A 16,042-nucleotide genomic window follows, 5' to 3' on the forward strand; every position below is an offset into this window, starting at 1 on the left:
ATAATGGATCCTTGAAACTTTATTAGAAAATTAGGAAATGAAATGTGACTTTTTATACCATCATTTTTAGTTTATGAGGTTAAATTCCTGATCCCACTGTCTGTGTTGACTTTCCAGTGGTACAGGAATGTGGAGAAGGCTGGGTGAAGTTCATGGGCAGCTGCTATATTCACTCAAATGAACGAAAGACATGGACCAGTGCTGAGCAGCACTGTCAGGAGCTAAACGCTCATTTGGTTAGCATCGCCTCCCAGGAGGAGCAATCTTTTATCAACAGTGAGTAGAAAATTATACTGTACTGCTGTGTAGCAGGTACTGCATATGATGTATGTGGGTGAATTATTGCATATTCAAACTAAACGTTTTTAACCCATCTTAGCTCAGGCTCAGGACTACCAGTGGATTGGACTGAGTGACACAGACAAGGAATCTGAGTTCCGCTGGACAGATGGAAGCCCCTTGGTGAAGTCTTATTCTATTCCAGATAATTTCAAATAGTTGATGACATAGTGACGATATACTGAAATGTAGATGAAAGTTCATGACTCACTGTGATTACAATATTCCACAGCAATTTGAAAACTGGAGAACAAACCAGCCAGATGATTACTTTAACTCTGAGGACTGTGTAGAAATGATCTGGCACGAGTTTGGCCAATGGAATGATGTGCCTTGTAACTACCATCTTCCCTTCACATGCAAAAGTGGACCTGGTAAGAGGAGATTCAATTTGTATCAGTTTATGTGACTTCTGCAGTGATTAGTTTATTACCCATCAATAATTGTTAAAACAGCATAAGAACAAAGGACCATCTTTGAGTGCATCCTCAAAAAAGTTGATTGCCAGTTGATTGTCTTGGCCAGATTCCTGCACAGTTTGTGCCTTTTTCTCAGGAATACCCAATCATTCTCATCTTGTTAACTGACAAGCTAATTAGCTCTTCTAGAGCAATGAAATCAGGAAACTGTGCTGCACTCCGGTCCTTGCATTCACCGACATGTCTCAGAAGCTAGTCTTGTATAGCTGTTCATCACTGTCATTGTATACGTTTGAAGCAGTTGCTCCTTTACTCCTTTCAATTTTCTCCTCCTCTTTAGTAATCTGCCACACACCTCCTGAGGTAGAGCATACCAGGATATTAGGAGACAAGAAGGAGTACTACCCAGTCAACTCCATCATCCGCTACCAGTGTCACACTGGCTTCACACAGCGCCACTTGTCTGTGATTCGCTGTTTGCCAGATGGCCAGTGGGAAAAGCCTAAAGTGGAGTGTGTAGGAAGTAAGTTACAGAGAGGTGTTAGTGTTAAAAAGTGACATTTTTATTGTTGTAGAGTCAAAATTGTGCTAATTGACATGCTTACAGGTGCCTTTGAAACTACATTTTAAATTTTACATTTGAGCTACAAATAAAAATGATAAACAACTTGGTCATGCTTGTTGACCAGCATGATCAAAATCAAATGCAACATAAACTGTGCCAGTCATGAGCTGATTAACTAGCTAGTCCTTTATAAACTGGACTTTTCAGCAGGGATAGCATTGTAACCTGTAATGGGGTTATGGTGAGTGAAGCTGGCAGTGTACTCTTGAGGCTCTCCAGTAGAGGGAGGTAGTGCACTACAAATGTCTTAAGGCTTGCAGGCTTTGGTTTAAGTCTCGTGAGACTTTGTTTAACTCTCGTTTGGTTAGAAGCGTGCAGCCGCCATTTTTAAAAGGCTCGTGGGATCTTGCCCAGCGATCTTTTTGGCTCACTGCCAGGGATATGTGCAGGTAGCACGGAGGGCTGAAACTTCAGAGCAGCGTTTTTGGTACTTCATTCGGTTGGTTTGGAGTGTGGTAGGGCTGGAGAAGTCAGCCGTTGTGCACCAGTGAATCCGGTACACATTGTGGGAGTCCAGATACAGTGTGGAATAAGAGCCTATTTGGTAGTGAACTGCAGCCCTGTGTATGCCGGTGAGCCAGTGTGCATTGTGGAAGTCCAGATACAGCAGTAACATCCAGTAGTGGACAGCAGTAACAAGGGAAGTGGAGCCCTTCCAAGGCAGATATATAGAATGTTTAGAATATAGGAGTATCCCTGGCCAGTGAAAATTAATTATTGTTCTTTCCTTCCCCTTGAAACTTTTAATAGTAAAATATATTAATGATTGGGTTTTAAAGGTAGTAAACGTTAATTGACTTGAGTGCCAATTCTGTTTTACATTAAAATTGCATCACATTCAATTGAACCAGTTGGACAGTGTGGGGCCTGGTGGGAGGTGGTATTATTATAATCTCGTGTTAACTAAGCTGAGGTACAAGTCGTGAGGGTTCTCTTTTGGGGTGGAGTGTGTTTTCTTTAAGTTAATTTTGAATTTGTTTGATTTTGAGTTTGTTGTGTTATCTATTTTATTTATATTATTTTTTGAAGTATTTGGTTATAATTGAGCCCTTAAAACTCTTGTAAATTCTTGCTTATTTTCTTTTGGGGTATTATACTACTAGTCTTCCCACGTTCAAGCTACCAGGCAATTAATTCCTTTATTAACACTGCCAATTGTGGATTTGGGTCAAATCATGTGAGCAAACGAGTGGTTGTTTTTTTTTTTTTTTTATTTTAGACTTTCTAATAAAGACACATTGTGAAACGTCATCATCTCTCTCTTATTTCACCTTGGGTAATCCACCACTATTTATCCAAACCTGAGTGGGGACCGAGTCAGTTGGTACTATCTACTACCCCTAGGCAGTAGTGTTGTTTTATTAGAGGGTGTTATTATTTGGGCCTAGTGGTTTGGGGGGCTTACATTTTTGGCGTAGTCGGCAGGATCTCTAAAGGTGAATTTGAGATTTGATGACTGTTTTTTTTTAGTTTTGTGGTCTAAATATTTTGAGTTGGCACTCCTTTGGGGAAGGAAGGAACAGTAGTTGATTTTGGGAAGGTTGGCAGTCCGCCGTTGGACCATCAAGAAGACCCTTTTTTATTTTTTTTCTTCTCTTATTTCCTTTCCACATTTTTTTTTTTTTTTGTTTTGTTTGTTTAATTATTTTATTTTGTTCATTTTGTATACATATGTCTACCACAGAAGGTAACATGGCAGAGCAGTTAAGACAGTTAACTGAGAAAATCCAACAGTTACAGACTGAAAATGATCAGCTTAAAAATCCTGGGGGACCTAGTACTAGCAGTGTTCCTCCTATTCGTGAAGTAGGCCCAGAGCGTTATGTGTATGTACCCAGAGAGAGAAAATGTCCTCGATTTTCTGGTAATAGCAGAGATTCTCTACCAGTGGAGGAATGGGTAGAGGAAGCCCGTAGGTCCTTGGAAACACGTTATATGTCTCGCCCAGAACAGGCCTTATTTCTACTTGACCATTTGGATGGGGAAGCAAAGAATGAGGTTAAGTTTCGCCCAGTTAGTGACAGGAACGATCCTGAGAAAATTCTCACCATTCTGTTAGAGATATTTGGGTGTTCACAGTCTTACGTCGGGTTACAAAAACAATTCTTTCAGCGTAAACAATTGGAGGGGGAATCGCTTCGTGAATTTTCTCATAGTTTGCTGTCACTAATGGAGGCCGTAAAGCGAAGTAGCCCGGAAAGTTTCCCAAACTCTGATTCATTAGTTCGGGATCAATTTGTAGAACATGTTCGCGATGGTTTACTTCGAAGAGAATTAAAGCGTTTTGTGCGTCTTAACCCTGAAGCTTCTCTTTTAGACATTCGGGGGGAGGCTATTCGTTGGGTGGAAGATGGGGAACGACTGGTAGTTCCAAGGAGTAGGGTCTATTCTTGTGATTCTCAGGTGAGGTTCATGGATAGTCCTAGAGTGGATAACGGTGCCCCAGTACATCAAAGTAATGAATTGCTAGAGTTAAAGGAGTGTCTTAAGAATCAGCAAGCTCAGCTTGATGCTATTTTAAAACGTTTAGATTCCTCCAGTATGCCTAATGCTTTTGTGGGTAGGGAGCAGACCTCAAATACACGTCCATATCCTTTCCATCCTGATGGTCGGCCTATTTGCTTGAACTGTAAACAGCCTGGTCATATGGTAAGGTCTTGCCCTACAAGATTAAGACGTTCAGCATCCAATAGGGGATATACTACATCTGTAAATGGTACACCAGACAGACAGACTAGGGCTACAGTTAGAGATGCTTCTTTTCCGGAAAACGAATTCCCGCTGATGTCCTGAGCCAGGCATCGGACGGGAATGTTCAGGGCTCTAGAGTTAATTCAGCTTGTTTTAGTAAGTTTGTTGGCACCTGTCCAGTAGTTGAGGTTAGTATGGGCGGGGTAGTTATGTCTTGCCTATTGGATACTGGGTCGATGGTCACTACCATAACAGAGGAGGCCTTTCGTGAACACTTCCAGGATAGGGGTGGTGGGGCATTAAAAGCTTGTCATTGGTTGCAGCTTAAGGCTGCAAATGGGTTAGATATTCCTTATCTTGGCTATTTAGAATTGGACATTGAAGTTTTAGGTAAAGTGCTACCACGTATGGGAGTGTTGGTGGTAAGGGATTCTACAGATTTGCCATTCCAACAGCAGAAAGCCAAGGTACCTGGGTTGTTGGGTATGAATGTCATTCATAATTGTTATTCTGAACTGTTTTCTGAGCATGGGTCTGCCTTCTTTCAGAGCTCTGCGCTCCAGTCTGTGGGTGGGCCTTGGAAACAAGCACTGGCTGAGTGTCATCGCCTGGAGTGTTTACCTCCTACAGGCTGTTTGGGTCAGGTGACAGTTCGTGGTCGAGCAGCGGTGCGGGTTCCAGCTGGTTCAGTTAAGTTGGTAGTAGCAACGTGTAACAACAACTTTGGAGCAGTTTTGTCATCTGCATTTTTCGAGCCGCATGCTCATACATTGCCAGATGGTTTGCTTATGTCTCGTGCTCTTCTTTCCATTGACTCAGGTTCGGTGGCAGTCCCAGTAGTCAATGTAGAACATAGAGATATTTGGCTTCCCCCTAGGGTTACTTTGGGTCAGCTGTTTGCTGTAGAGATGCAGCCTACCTTTTCAACTGGCAAGGTAGAGGAACTTTTTCATTGTTCTGAACAGGTGGTGGCAGTGCAGTCTTTGGCTGTAGCTGAAGATTTTTCTGATTTGACTGTTGGTTCTTGGCCTACTCTTACTCCTGAACAGTCACAGCTGGGGAAAGACCTCTTACAGCGTTATAGCTCTGTGTTTAGCCAGGATGAGGGAGAGTTGGGTTGTACCCATCTTATTGAACATGAGATTCCTCTTATCGACGACACCCCAGTTAAACAACGATACAGACGCCTTCCCCCTTCCCAGTATGATTTGGTTAAGGGTCATATTCAAGAGCTTTTAGACCGTAAGGTAATTCGGGCGAGTTGCAGTCCCTACTCTTCACCTGTGGTGGTAGTACAAAAGCGGGATGGTACAATCAGGCTGTGTGTGGATTATAGACAACTTAACTCAAAGACACGGAAGGATGCTTATCCCCTTCCCCGTATTGAAGAATCATTGGATGCATTAGGTGGTGCCCGGTTCTTTTCAACTTTGGATTTAGCCAGTGGCTATAATCAAGTCCCTATGGCTGAACATGACAAATCTAAGACTGCTTTCTGCACACCCTTTGGACTTTTCGAATTTAATCGAATGCCGTTTGGATTATGCAATGCTCCAAGTACGTTTCAGCGATTGATGGAGCGTATATTTGGTGACGAACGCTTTCAATCCTTACTTTTGTATCTTGATGACATTGTCATTTTCTCCTCCACTTTTGATTTGCATTTGCAGCGCCTTGAAGTTGTGCTCAAGCGGTTGCAGCAAAATAATCTGAAGCTGAAATTGTCTAAGTGCCATTTTTTCCAATCTCAGGTCAAATATCTGGGGCATGTGATATCGTCAGCTGGTGTGGCAACTGATCCTGAGAAAATTAAGGCTGTGTCCGAGTGGGAGCGTCCCCAGACAGTAACACAACTCAGATCTTTTCTTGGTTTTGCCTCCTACTATCGTAGGTTTGTGGAAGGTTTTGCCAAACATGCCAGTCCACTTCATCGACTTGTGGCAGTGCTGCAAGGGGGGAAAAGAAGGGTCAAGACAAAGCCTGTGGAGGGGCACTGGAGTGATGCTTGTGAAGAAGCTTTCGAAACACTGAAACTAAAGCTGGTGAGTGCACCTGTCCTGGGTTATGCTGACTTTTCAAAACCCTTTATATTGGAGATTGATGCTAGCCATGGAGGACTTGGGGCTGTGTTATCTCAAGATCAAGAGGGTGGTCGCAGACCTATAGCTTATGCCAGTCGGGGGTTGCGGGACAGTGAGAGAAATATGTCTAACTACAGCTCAATGAAACTAGAATTGCTTGGTCTGAAGTGGGCTGTCACTGAAAAGTTCCGAGAGTACTTATTGGGTGCACAGTTCACAGTGTACACAGATAACAACCCCCTGAGTTACCTACAGACAGCCAAACTTGGGGCTGTGGAACAACGGTGGGTGTCACAATTGGCATTGTTTAATTTCAATATCAAGTATCGACCTGGCTTGTCTAATCGCAATGCAGATGCTTTGTCTCGACTACCAGCTTGTCCCACACCACAGTCCTTTCAAGAAACTGTCTCTGGGATTTCTATTCCTTTGCAGGTGGGTGCTACCAAAGCTACTATATCCACTATAGATGCTGTCCCTCTCCGTCCCAAGGCAGACCTGCAAAGGTTACAATCAGCAGACCCTGTGATTGGGCCATTCCTGCAGTATTGGCATAGACAGAAATTTCCAACCGCTGGGGAGCGGGCACAAGAATCAAAAGAAGTCCTAGAACTTGTGCGTCAATGGAATAAGCTCAGGGAGTGTGATGGTGTGTTGTACCGTCTAACAAGAACACCTGATGGAGTGGAAGACTTTTTGCAGTTGGTGGTACCAGAGTGCCTGCAGAAGGAAGTTCTGACTGCCCTCCATGATAACCATGGCCATCAAGGAGCCGAGAGAACAGCAAGTCTGGTAAGACAGAGGTGTTTCTGGCCACATATGTGGAAGAAGATTGAACGTTGGTGCAAAGAGTGTTCCCGCTGTGTGGTGGCAAAAATGGGGCAACCCAAAATACGAACATTTATGGGCAACTTATCAGCTTCCAAGCCGCTGGAGACTATAGCCATTGATTTTACTTTGATGGACCGGGCCAGTGATGGGAGGGAAAACGTGCTTGTGATCACAGATGTCTTTTCCAAGTTTACACAGGCTTTTCCTACACAGGACCAACGAGCTAGCACCGTTGCCCACATTTTAGTGGAGAAATGGTTTTATGTGTATGGTGTTCCCCAGCGTATACATTCTGACCAGGGCCGAAACTTCGAAAGCGACCTTCTGAAGAGTTTGTGCAAGATCTACGATGTGAAGAAGAGCCGCACTACACCTTATCACCCGCAAGGAAATGGACAGTGCGAGCGTTTTAATCGCACCATGCATGATTTGTTGCGTACCCTTCCATCTGAGCAAAAGAGAAGATGGCCTAAGTACCTACCCCAACTCCTTTTTGCATACAACACCACTGTACACCAGACAACTGCTCACTCCCCTTATGAGCTTATGTTTGGCCGGCAGCCACGACTACCTGTAGACTCCCTTTTAGGAGTAGGTGAAGACCTTGCTGAAGGCACTGTAGAAGAGTGGATTGAAAATCACCAAGAACGCCTTCGCACGGTCTATGTTCATGCCAAGAAACAACTGGAGAATGCTGTGGCTCAACGTAAACGTCAGAACGAAGTTGGAGTAAGTGACATTCTTCCAATTGGAACCGTTGTCTACAGAAAGAATCATCTTCTAGGTCGTAATAAGATTCAAGATGTATGGGCCAGTACAAAGTACTGTGTCACTCGAAGCCTTGATGGAGAAGGGAGGGTGTATTCCATCCGCCCTGTAGAGAGTCCTGGCCCAGAGAAAAACTTGCACCGCTCTGAACTGAAGGTGGTACCTGGGCATCCTTTGGTCATTTGTCCGACAGAACAAGAGGACGAAGGCCAGAGTCAAATATTTCCTTTGAGGAGCAGTAGCCCTATTAGTGGTGAGGAGGAAGGTCAACTTCACTTGAATCCCCCAATGAGTGATAGCACTAGCAGTGAGGAGGAGCATCCCCTTGCTGGACAATGGTTGAGATCCAGAGAAGAGTCTGAGGTGCCAGTACCCCTTAGATCAAGCATATCGGGTGGCCATGCACCAGCCCCTCAGGTGAGACGGACCACTAGAAAGACAGCTGGCCTACATTCCAATCCTTATAATATTCCTCGATCAGTGGGGAGACTACACAGTGGAATGAGTGGGACTGTAGCTCGCCCAGCAGTTTCATTGTCAGTTGGTGCTTACTTTAGGCCATGGCAAGAATAGGTTAACACCGGGACGGTGTTCCATTTAAAGGGGGGGTGGATGTAACCTGTAATGGGGTTATGGTGAGTGAAGCTGGCAGTGTACTCTTGAGGCTCTCCAGTAGAGGGAGGTAGTGCACTACAAATGTCTTAAGGCTTGCAGGCTTTGGTTTAAGTCTCGTGAGACTTTGTTTAACTCTCGTTTGGTTAGAAGCGTGCAGCCGCCATTTTTAAAAGGCTCGTGGGATCTTGCCCAGCGATCTTTTTGGCTCACTGCCAGGGATATGTGCAGGTAGCACGGAGGGCTGAAACTTCAGAGCAGCGTTTTTGGTACTTCATTCGGTTGGTTTGGAGTGTGGTAGGGCTGGAGAAGTCAGCCGTTGTGCACCAGTGAATCCGGTACACATTGTGGGAGTCCAGATACAGTGTGGAATAAGAGCCTATTTGGTAGTGAACTGCAGCCCTGTGTATGCCGGTGAGCCAGTGTGCATTGTGGAAGTCCAGATACAGCAGTAACATCCAGTAGTGGACAGCAGTAACAAGGGAAGTGGAGCCCTTCCAAGGCAGATATATAGAATGTTTAGAATATAGGAGTATCCCTGGCCAGTGAAAATTAATTATTGTTCTTTCCTTCCCCTTGAAACTTTTAATAGTAAAATATATTAATGATTGGGTTTTAAAGGTAGTAAACGTTAATTGACTTGAGTGCCAATTCTGTTTTACATTAAAATTGCATCACATTCAATTGAACCAGTTGGACAGTGTGGGGCCTGGTGGGAGGTGGTATTATTATAATCTCGTGTTAACTAAGCTGAGGTACAAGTCGTGAGGGTTCTCTTTTGGGGTGGAGTGTGTTTTCTTTAAGTTAATTTTGAATTTGTTTGATTTTGAGTTTGTTGTGTTATCTATTTTATTTATATTATTTTTTGAAGTATTTGGTTATAATTGAGCCCTTAAAACTCTTGTAAATTCTTGCTTATTTTCTTTTGGGGTATTATACTACTAGTCTTCCCACGTTCAAGCTACCAGGCAATTAATTCCTTTATTAACACTGCCAATTGTGGATTTGGGTCAAATCATGTGAGCAAACGAGTGGTTGTTTTTTTTTTTTTTTTATTTTAGACTTTCTAATAAAGACACATTGTGAAACGTCATCATCTCTCTCTTATTTCACCTTGGGTAATCCACCACTATTTATCCAAACCTGAGTGGGGACCGAGTCAGTTGGTACTATCTACTACCCCTAGGCAGTAGTGTTGTTTTATTAGAGGGTGTTATTATTTGGGCCTAGTGGTTTGGGGGGCTTACAGCATAAACACTGCACTTCTTACTCCTTATTTTTGTCAAAGATTATACCTTTGTATATTTGTTTTCCATCCTTCATTGGGAATCACCACAATTCCAGCATGGTACCGTGATAAGAAGCCACCTGTGCAGCAAGTCCAGTCCTAAAATTTCCTCGCTATTCCACAGTCATCTGTCAGTGGTATGAGTGGAACTGACATTCTGCATTTATCTGCAAGTTTTGTAAGCATTTCAGATCCAACATACCTTAAATCGTAAAGTTACTTGTAGTATAGTTAATGTTACTGAGCTGTCATGAGAGAGAAGAGGAAAACTAGACTAGACTAGACAGAGAGACAGAGGGAAAGATATGCCAGCCGGAATGTAAATAGAACATGTGTTAATAAAACAGGCATAAAAACTGGACTAAGGGACTATTTATTTTAAAAAAAAAACATAACACTAATCATCATTTGAATGGGGGTAATAATAGTCACCTATCATATTGGCCTATCATACCTTATGCGGGGCACAGGAATGTTATATAAAGAAAAAAGTATTATATGCACTTTCTTTCTTTTTCCTACTATAACAGGCAATGCAAACATCAGACTACGGAAAAGATCGCTCAAGCAGCATTCAAAATCAGCAAAGAGTCGAACATGGAGGAAGGCCCATTAAACAGGACTCAAGACCTGCACATCAAATCATCTAGAGGACTGTTGTTAGTAAAGAGCATCTCAACATAAATCTTAAGCGCCCAGAAGAGAACCTGTAGCCTCAGTAAGAGGGCCAACCTTGTATAATGACGCACATTAGATTCTGTTCTGTAGTCCGCCTGGCTTATTGGTTTCCGAGTGTTACTTAGTGCCTTGCTGTTGGGGAGAAAGAAAGAACCAAGAATATTGAGTGAAATTTTGTTTGTGATGATTTTTTACCTGTTATGGAGATCCTCCCTGTTAATAATTGGTAATATATATTGTGAGAATTACTAAAAAAGTATGTCAGCTTTTTAGATTCCCTAAACTCAAAATCATGCTCTGTCCTCTTCAGCAGCTTATTTTATTATAATAAGTGTCTGATTAGACACTGAGTCTTGCCTTATAAGGGCAAACACAGAAAAAAAAATTGAATGATATGAACTACACCCCAAATCCATGAGCCGCTCATTTTCATTTACAGACTGAATATTTTCTAAAAATGAAAATGAGCCAAGACTCTGGACATTCCCACCACTAAAACACATTGTATGTGAAAATATTCTTCTTCCAGGCCACCAGGTGACACTGTTGGACACATTTAGAGTTTTGTTAATCTACACAGCCACATGTTTCCACTTAATCCCTGTAATTTAGTCACTTTACTGTTTGGTAACAGTTGTTTCCTCCTTTTTTGTAGGTTTAAGTGTGAGAGAAAATGAGAAAGCGTGTGTGAAAAGAGTGAGTGAGTGTTAGGGTGGTTCTTGGCCTAAGAGTGACACTTGAATGTTTATAACAAGACAAAAGGCTTCAGTGACTACAGCTGAATACAATGAAGTCAAGTATATTAGGATTTCAAGTTAAATTTGTGGGATACAGATCTGCTTTACTTTTTGTTGTCCCTTCTGTTTAATTCTGTAATATGTGCAGCATGACTACAGACTGCAGGTTATCTTTGTGAGACTGTGAAAGATAATATACCCACCCGTTTCATTTGCATTTTATAGAACTGCATTAAAACCCTGCGTACGCTACCACTATAATAAACAGTATTTTAAAACTAGTACACTAGTATTAGCAGTGCAGTTATTAATACTGTATGCCTAGTGCAGTAGTTTTGGTTGTGGATGCAGTCTGACAGTGTTAAGGTGTTTACATACGGAACGCGGTATGCATTCCGCTGTGCTGCCGCTCTGCTGAACGCTGGTGAGTTGTTGTTGCGTTGCGGTGCTGCTGCCGCGGAGCGTCTCCTGCTGATAACAGGCGGGTTTTTCTAAAACTCGTCACGTCCACGACCGGTGTTTTGTAGTTTTGAGTCTCTACTGCAGGGGTATTTAATTAGAATTCAGTATGGTCCAGTTAGAGAAACTTTCAACAGGCCAAGGTCCGGACCGGTTGTTAACTTGTGTTATAATTAAGTGCTATATCCTGTAAGGTTGTTTGAACTGAATGATAAATATATATATATAATAATAAAAATAAAAAAATGCCTTTCTGGCCAGATTTTGTATACATTCCTCATCTGTCTCTCTGAGTTTAGTTTCCGCCCGTTCTCGTTTTTTCCGCCCGTTCTCGGGCTCCCTATCACCTTATAAAGAGGTTTTTTTCACGGCCGCGTCCCAATTCAATAGCCGGAGCAGCGGTACCGCGACCCTGACAACACGGGTTCGAACCCACGTGAGGAGCGGTGTGTTTATTTATTTATTTATTTTTTCTTTACCGCCTCTGCACAGATGTGATTGACTGAAGAGAGCGTTTGGTGATCTTACCCCACACGTGATTGGTCTGTGATTTACTGCGCTGCATAGGCGTAGGAACCGGGGGGGATTAGAAACAGGTGGATTTGTCCCCCCCAAAAATGACATCTTTTCGCTCAGATCAGGTGTACTAATTAATGAGGAGACAGACCGGACCAATCACGAAGCCGGTTCAAGTATTAAGTCCCGCCTCTCAGTAGAAACAGCCAATCAGCTTGCTGGTTTTGCGCCGCGCGAAGGAGAGGCAGTTTGCTGTTTGGAAGCCCCTCCCCCTCGCTGTGAGATTTAGCAGCGGGATCGGGACGCAGCAGCTGATTTTAAAGCAGATCTGGTTAAAAATACACGTCTCTGAATCAGCACACAGATTAAACACACTGTGATTAATAAACTGCAGCTGTGTAAGTAAGTGAGCTTAACTTTGGAATGAGCTAGATTGGGAGTCAGGGTTAAAGAAAAAAAACTATATATGTAATGTTCAACTTACCCTGTACCTGATCAGCTAATCACTGTTTCATTTTCAATTAATTTAGGATTACAGGATTTACTGTGAGCTATAATAAACGAATATTCATTTAGCTAACTAGTTAACTAGAAGCCAGATGTAGCGGATAGCCAGAATTTAGTACAGTACTTTGTGTTTGTAGTTTAAAGCAGTTTCTTAACCCCGATCACTGCCCCAACATTTTTCCACCTGATCCAGCTGATCAGCTAATAAACAGTAATTTACTGAGTTTACCTGTTAAAATCCTTTAAAGTCAAAGTGTTTTTTATTGTCATTTCAGCTATATACAGAGTACACAGTGAAACGAAACAACGTTCCTCCAGGGACCATGGTGCACATAAACACAGTGTAGACAGAACAATAGTGCAACAGTACAAAAGTGCAGACAGACAATACAACACAATACAGACAAAGAATAATAAATGACAAGACAGTGTGAAAATTTAGCCCCCTATGGAGCCTAAATTAATCATTATGTATATCCAGCAGTGTATTAGACACATCATACCACCACTAACTTTATTAAATGCGTTTAAAGCAGAGGAAGCTCTAGAATATGCAGAACAGTGTTAATATGCAGTAGAATATGTAAGAACAGGGTTGAGAAACACTGCTGTAACATGACTTCTGTTCATTTGTAGTTCACAGTAAGACCACATGTCCTGATGTTTATAAAAAATCTCTATGAAACTTAGTTACATTCTTTTACATAAAAGGACACCATCTTAAGAAGAGCTCTCAGTAAAAAAAAAAAAAAAAAAGCGCAGGAGAAAATGTAAATATACAACAGAATTGACATGACATAATAATAATAATAATAATAATAATAATAATAATAATAATAATAATAATAATAATAAACAAATCTGTTATATTATTTTAAATATTAGGTGATAACTGATTGTTTTTGTCGTATGTATATTATTCAGACATTGCATGCATAATTTTTTCTAACAACAGTAAATGTAACGTGGAGTAACATGTTTAGGTTGTTAAATCACCTTATAATAATAATTTACTTTTAGAGTGGGCTTGGGTTCATATTGGCAAATGTGCCCCCCCCAATATCAAGTTCGCTCCTACGCCCTTGCTGCGCTGCAAAGCACGTTTCCAATAAATCCTTCTCAGTAGGTATATGAGTGTAGGGAAGTGATGTACAGCTCAGGGTGTTCACTAATCATTAATATCAGTCCTCTGTCTGTGTCTATTGTTGTTTGGACTACAGTTTTTCCTCTGGTCGTGTGAGTTCACGTCATGCGTTTTCTGCGCGGCTTGCCGCTTTGACCGCGGTGAGCGGTAGCGCGGTAGAGGCGTGCTTACCGGCGGGGAAACACGCCGCGTTCCGCTCTGCTCCGCGGCAGCGACGCACCGCTCTACCGCTGGAGAAACAATCGAAACCTGTAGGGGTCAGCGTACCGCGGCGCACCTACCGCGTTCGGTGTGTAAGCACCTTTAGCATTTTAGCTTTAATGGTAGCTAATTGGCTTCCTTTTGCATTTGCCAGCGAGCTGAGAAAGAGATCCCCCCACCTTGAAGACACATCACTGAAAGAGGGTTTTCTTGCCTTGTAAAGCAGCGGTTCTCAAACTTTTTTAGTTGCAGGCCCCCTTTTGTGGAAGATAATTGCCATTGCGGCCCCCAAACACCCAACCTGGAGTAAAATAGAAAAACTTTTTGCAATATTTCTGTGTTTCTTTATAATATAACTTTTTTTATTATATATTATATATCTTTTTAATTATGTATATATAATATACTGTATAATATTTTTCCCTAACCTTTCCTTTAGTGCCCTATTGTGACCCCCCAGTTTGAGAACCACTGTTCTTGAATCGTACTTTGGCAAAAGAGGTAACATCAGTTCCAATGCACCCTAAGCTAAGCGAAGTCCTCCTCACTTCGCTTATGTTAGCAGTGAGCAAGTAATAGTAATAAAGCCAGAAAGCTTGAGAATGCTAGTATCTGGTTAGCTGTGACAGAGTTCCTCTTAGGTTCAAAATACATCTTTGTTTTTTTTTTTAAAGATTTTTAACTGAAAACAAATTACCACAATACAGAGAATATTGTGGCAAAATATGTCATTTTTTACTTAACTGGTTTGCTAATCTCTCAGTCTAGTCACTCAGTCTAGATTAAACTATTATAAAGAAGTGTACTGTGTCCCATTGACAAGTTATGAAAATAAAATGATACATTTTATTTTATGATACATTTCCTCCTTCTTCGCCATGTTAGTCACGCAGATGTAAACAAATCCAGCCACTCTGATTCTTTTGTGAGCAATTCCTTTTGAAGGGCCAAATGAGAAGCAGAACACCATTCAGCCTTGAGGTCTTTGTGGGCACGCCCAAACGGGGATCACAGGACTTGCTAGTGCGCCATTTGGGACACGGCAATTGTCACTGGAACAACTCAAATTCAAGTAATGAAGTAATTTAGTCACAGTTAAATACAGCTCTGACAAAAATTTAATAAACCACTTCAGTTTCAGAATCAGTTTTTCTGATTTTGCTCTTCATAGGTATATGTTTGAGTAAAATTAGCATTGTTGTTTTATTCTATAAACCATGGACAAAATGTCTCCCAAATTCCAAAGAAAAAGGTTGTAATTTAGAGCATTTATTTGCCGAAAATGAGAAATGGCTGAAATAAAAAAAGATGCAGAGCTCTTAGACATCAAATAATGCAAAGAAAACAAGTTCATATTCATAAAGTTTTAAGAGTTCAAAAATCAATATTCGGTGAAATAACCCTGGTTTTTAATCACAGTTTTCATGCATCTTGGCATGTTCTCCTCCACCAGTCTTACACACTGCTTTTGGATAACGTTATGCCACTCCTGGCACAATAATTTAAGCAGTTCAGCTTGGTTTGATGGCATGTTATCATCCATCTTCCTCTTGATTCCCCCTCTCAATTTGGTAAAATCAAAGAAACACATAATTTTTAAGTGGTCTCTTATTTTTTTCCACAGCTGTATATATAAAAAACTAATTGGCAAGAATGGCTAATTACTCATCATCAATGATGACTGTAATGATGATGAAGCACTACAGCACCCACATTAACATGTGCAGACACTTCATTTGCGAAAGTACTGACAACTCCAGTATAACTCAGAAGGTTCTCTGTGAGGTGAGTGGTGATTATTGCGCTGGTTCGTATTCTAATCATACAGAGTAATATCCAACATCTTTCATATGGCACTGTGTCTTGCTGTCAGCTGTTATTTTCAACCATGTTTAACTAATTTCATACCTGTCAGTGTGCCATACCTGTATGTCCATCAAATAAACAGAGACTAAAAGTGTGTGTGTGTGTGTTTTTCCAGTCTGTATTGTTCAGCTGTGTGTGTGTGTGTGGGGGGGGGGGGGGGGGGGGGGGGGTGAGTGTCACAGGCTTGTGTGTGTTTATGTGACTAGACAATTGTCTGAACCTGTCAGGAATGTCTGTTTTTGGTTTGTCTTTGAAACAAACACATTTTTGTACATTTGCC

General features: G+C 41.7%; 1 protein-coding gene across 2 annotated transcripts in view; it reads left to right on the forward strand.

Moving 5' to 3' along the window:
• Positions 1 to 15,856, forward strand: part of acanb (aggrecan b) — a 32,999-nt gene extending 17,143 nt beyond the window's left edge. For both annotated transcript variants that reach the window (XM_049483790.1, XM_049483791.1), the window contains exons 14-18: positions 118 to 276; positions 380 to 462; positions 572 to 713; positions 1,099 to 1,281; positions 10,185 to 15,856. In XM_049483790.1, coding sequence (XP_049339747.1) covers positions 118 to 276; positions 380 to 462; positions 572 to 713; positions 1,099 to 1,281; positions 10,185 to 10,270 — 653 coding nt within the window. In that variant the 3' untranslated portion in view covers positions 10,271 to 15,856. The remainder of the gene's footprint in view (positions 1 to 117; positions 277 to 379; positions 463 to 571; positions 714 to 1,098; positions 1,282 to 10,184) is intronic.
• The last annotated feature ends 186 nt before the right edge of the window (positions 15,857 to 16,042 follow it).

This window comes from Astyanax mexicanus, chromosome 10, assembly GCF_023375975.1.
Source record: "Astyanax mexicanus isolate ESR-SI-001 chromosome 10, AstMex3_surface, whole genome shotgun sequence".
In the NCBI taxonomy this organism is placed as follows: Eukaryota; Metazoa; Chordata; class Actinopteri; order Characiformes; family Acestrorhamphidae; genus Astyanax; species Astyanax mexicanus.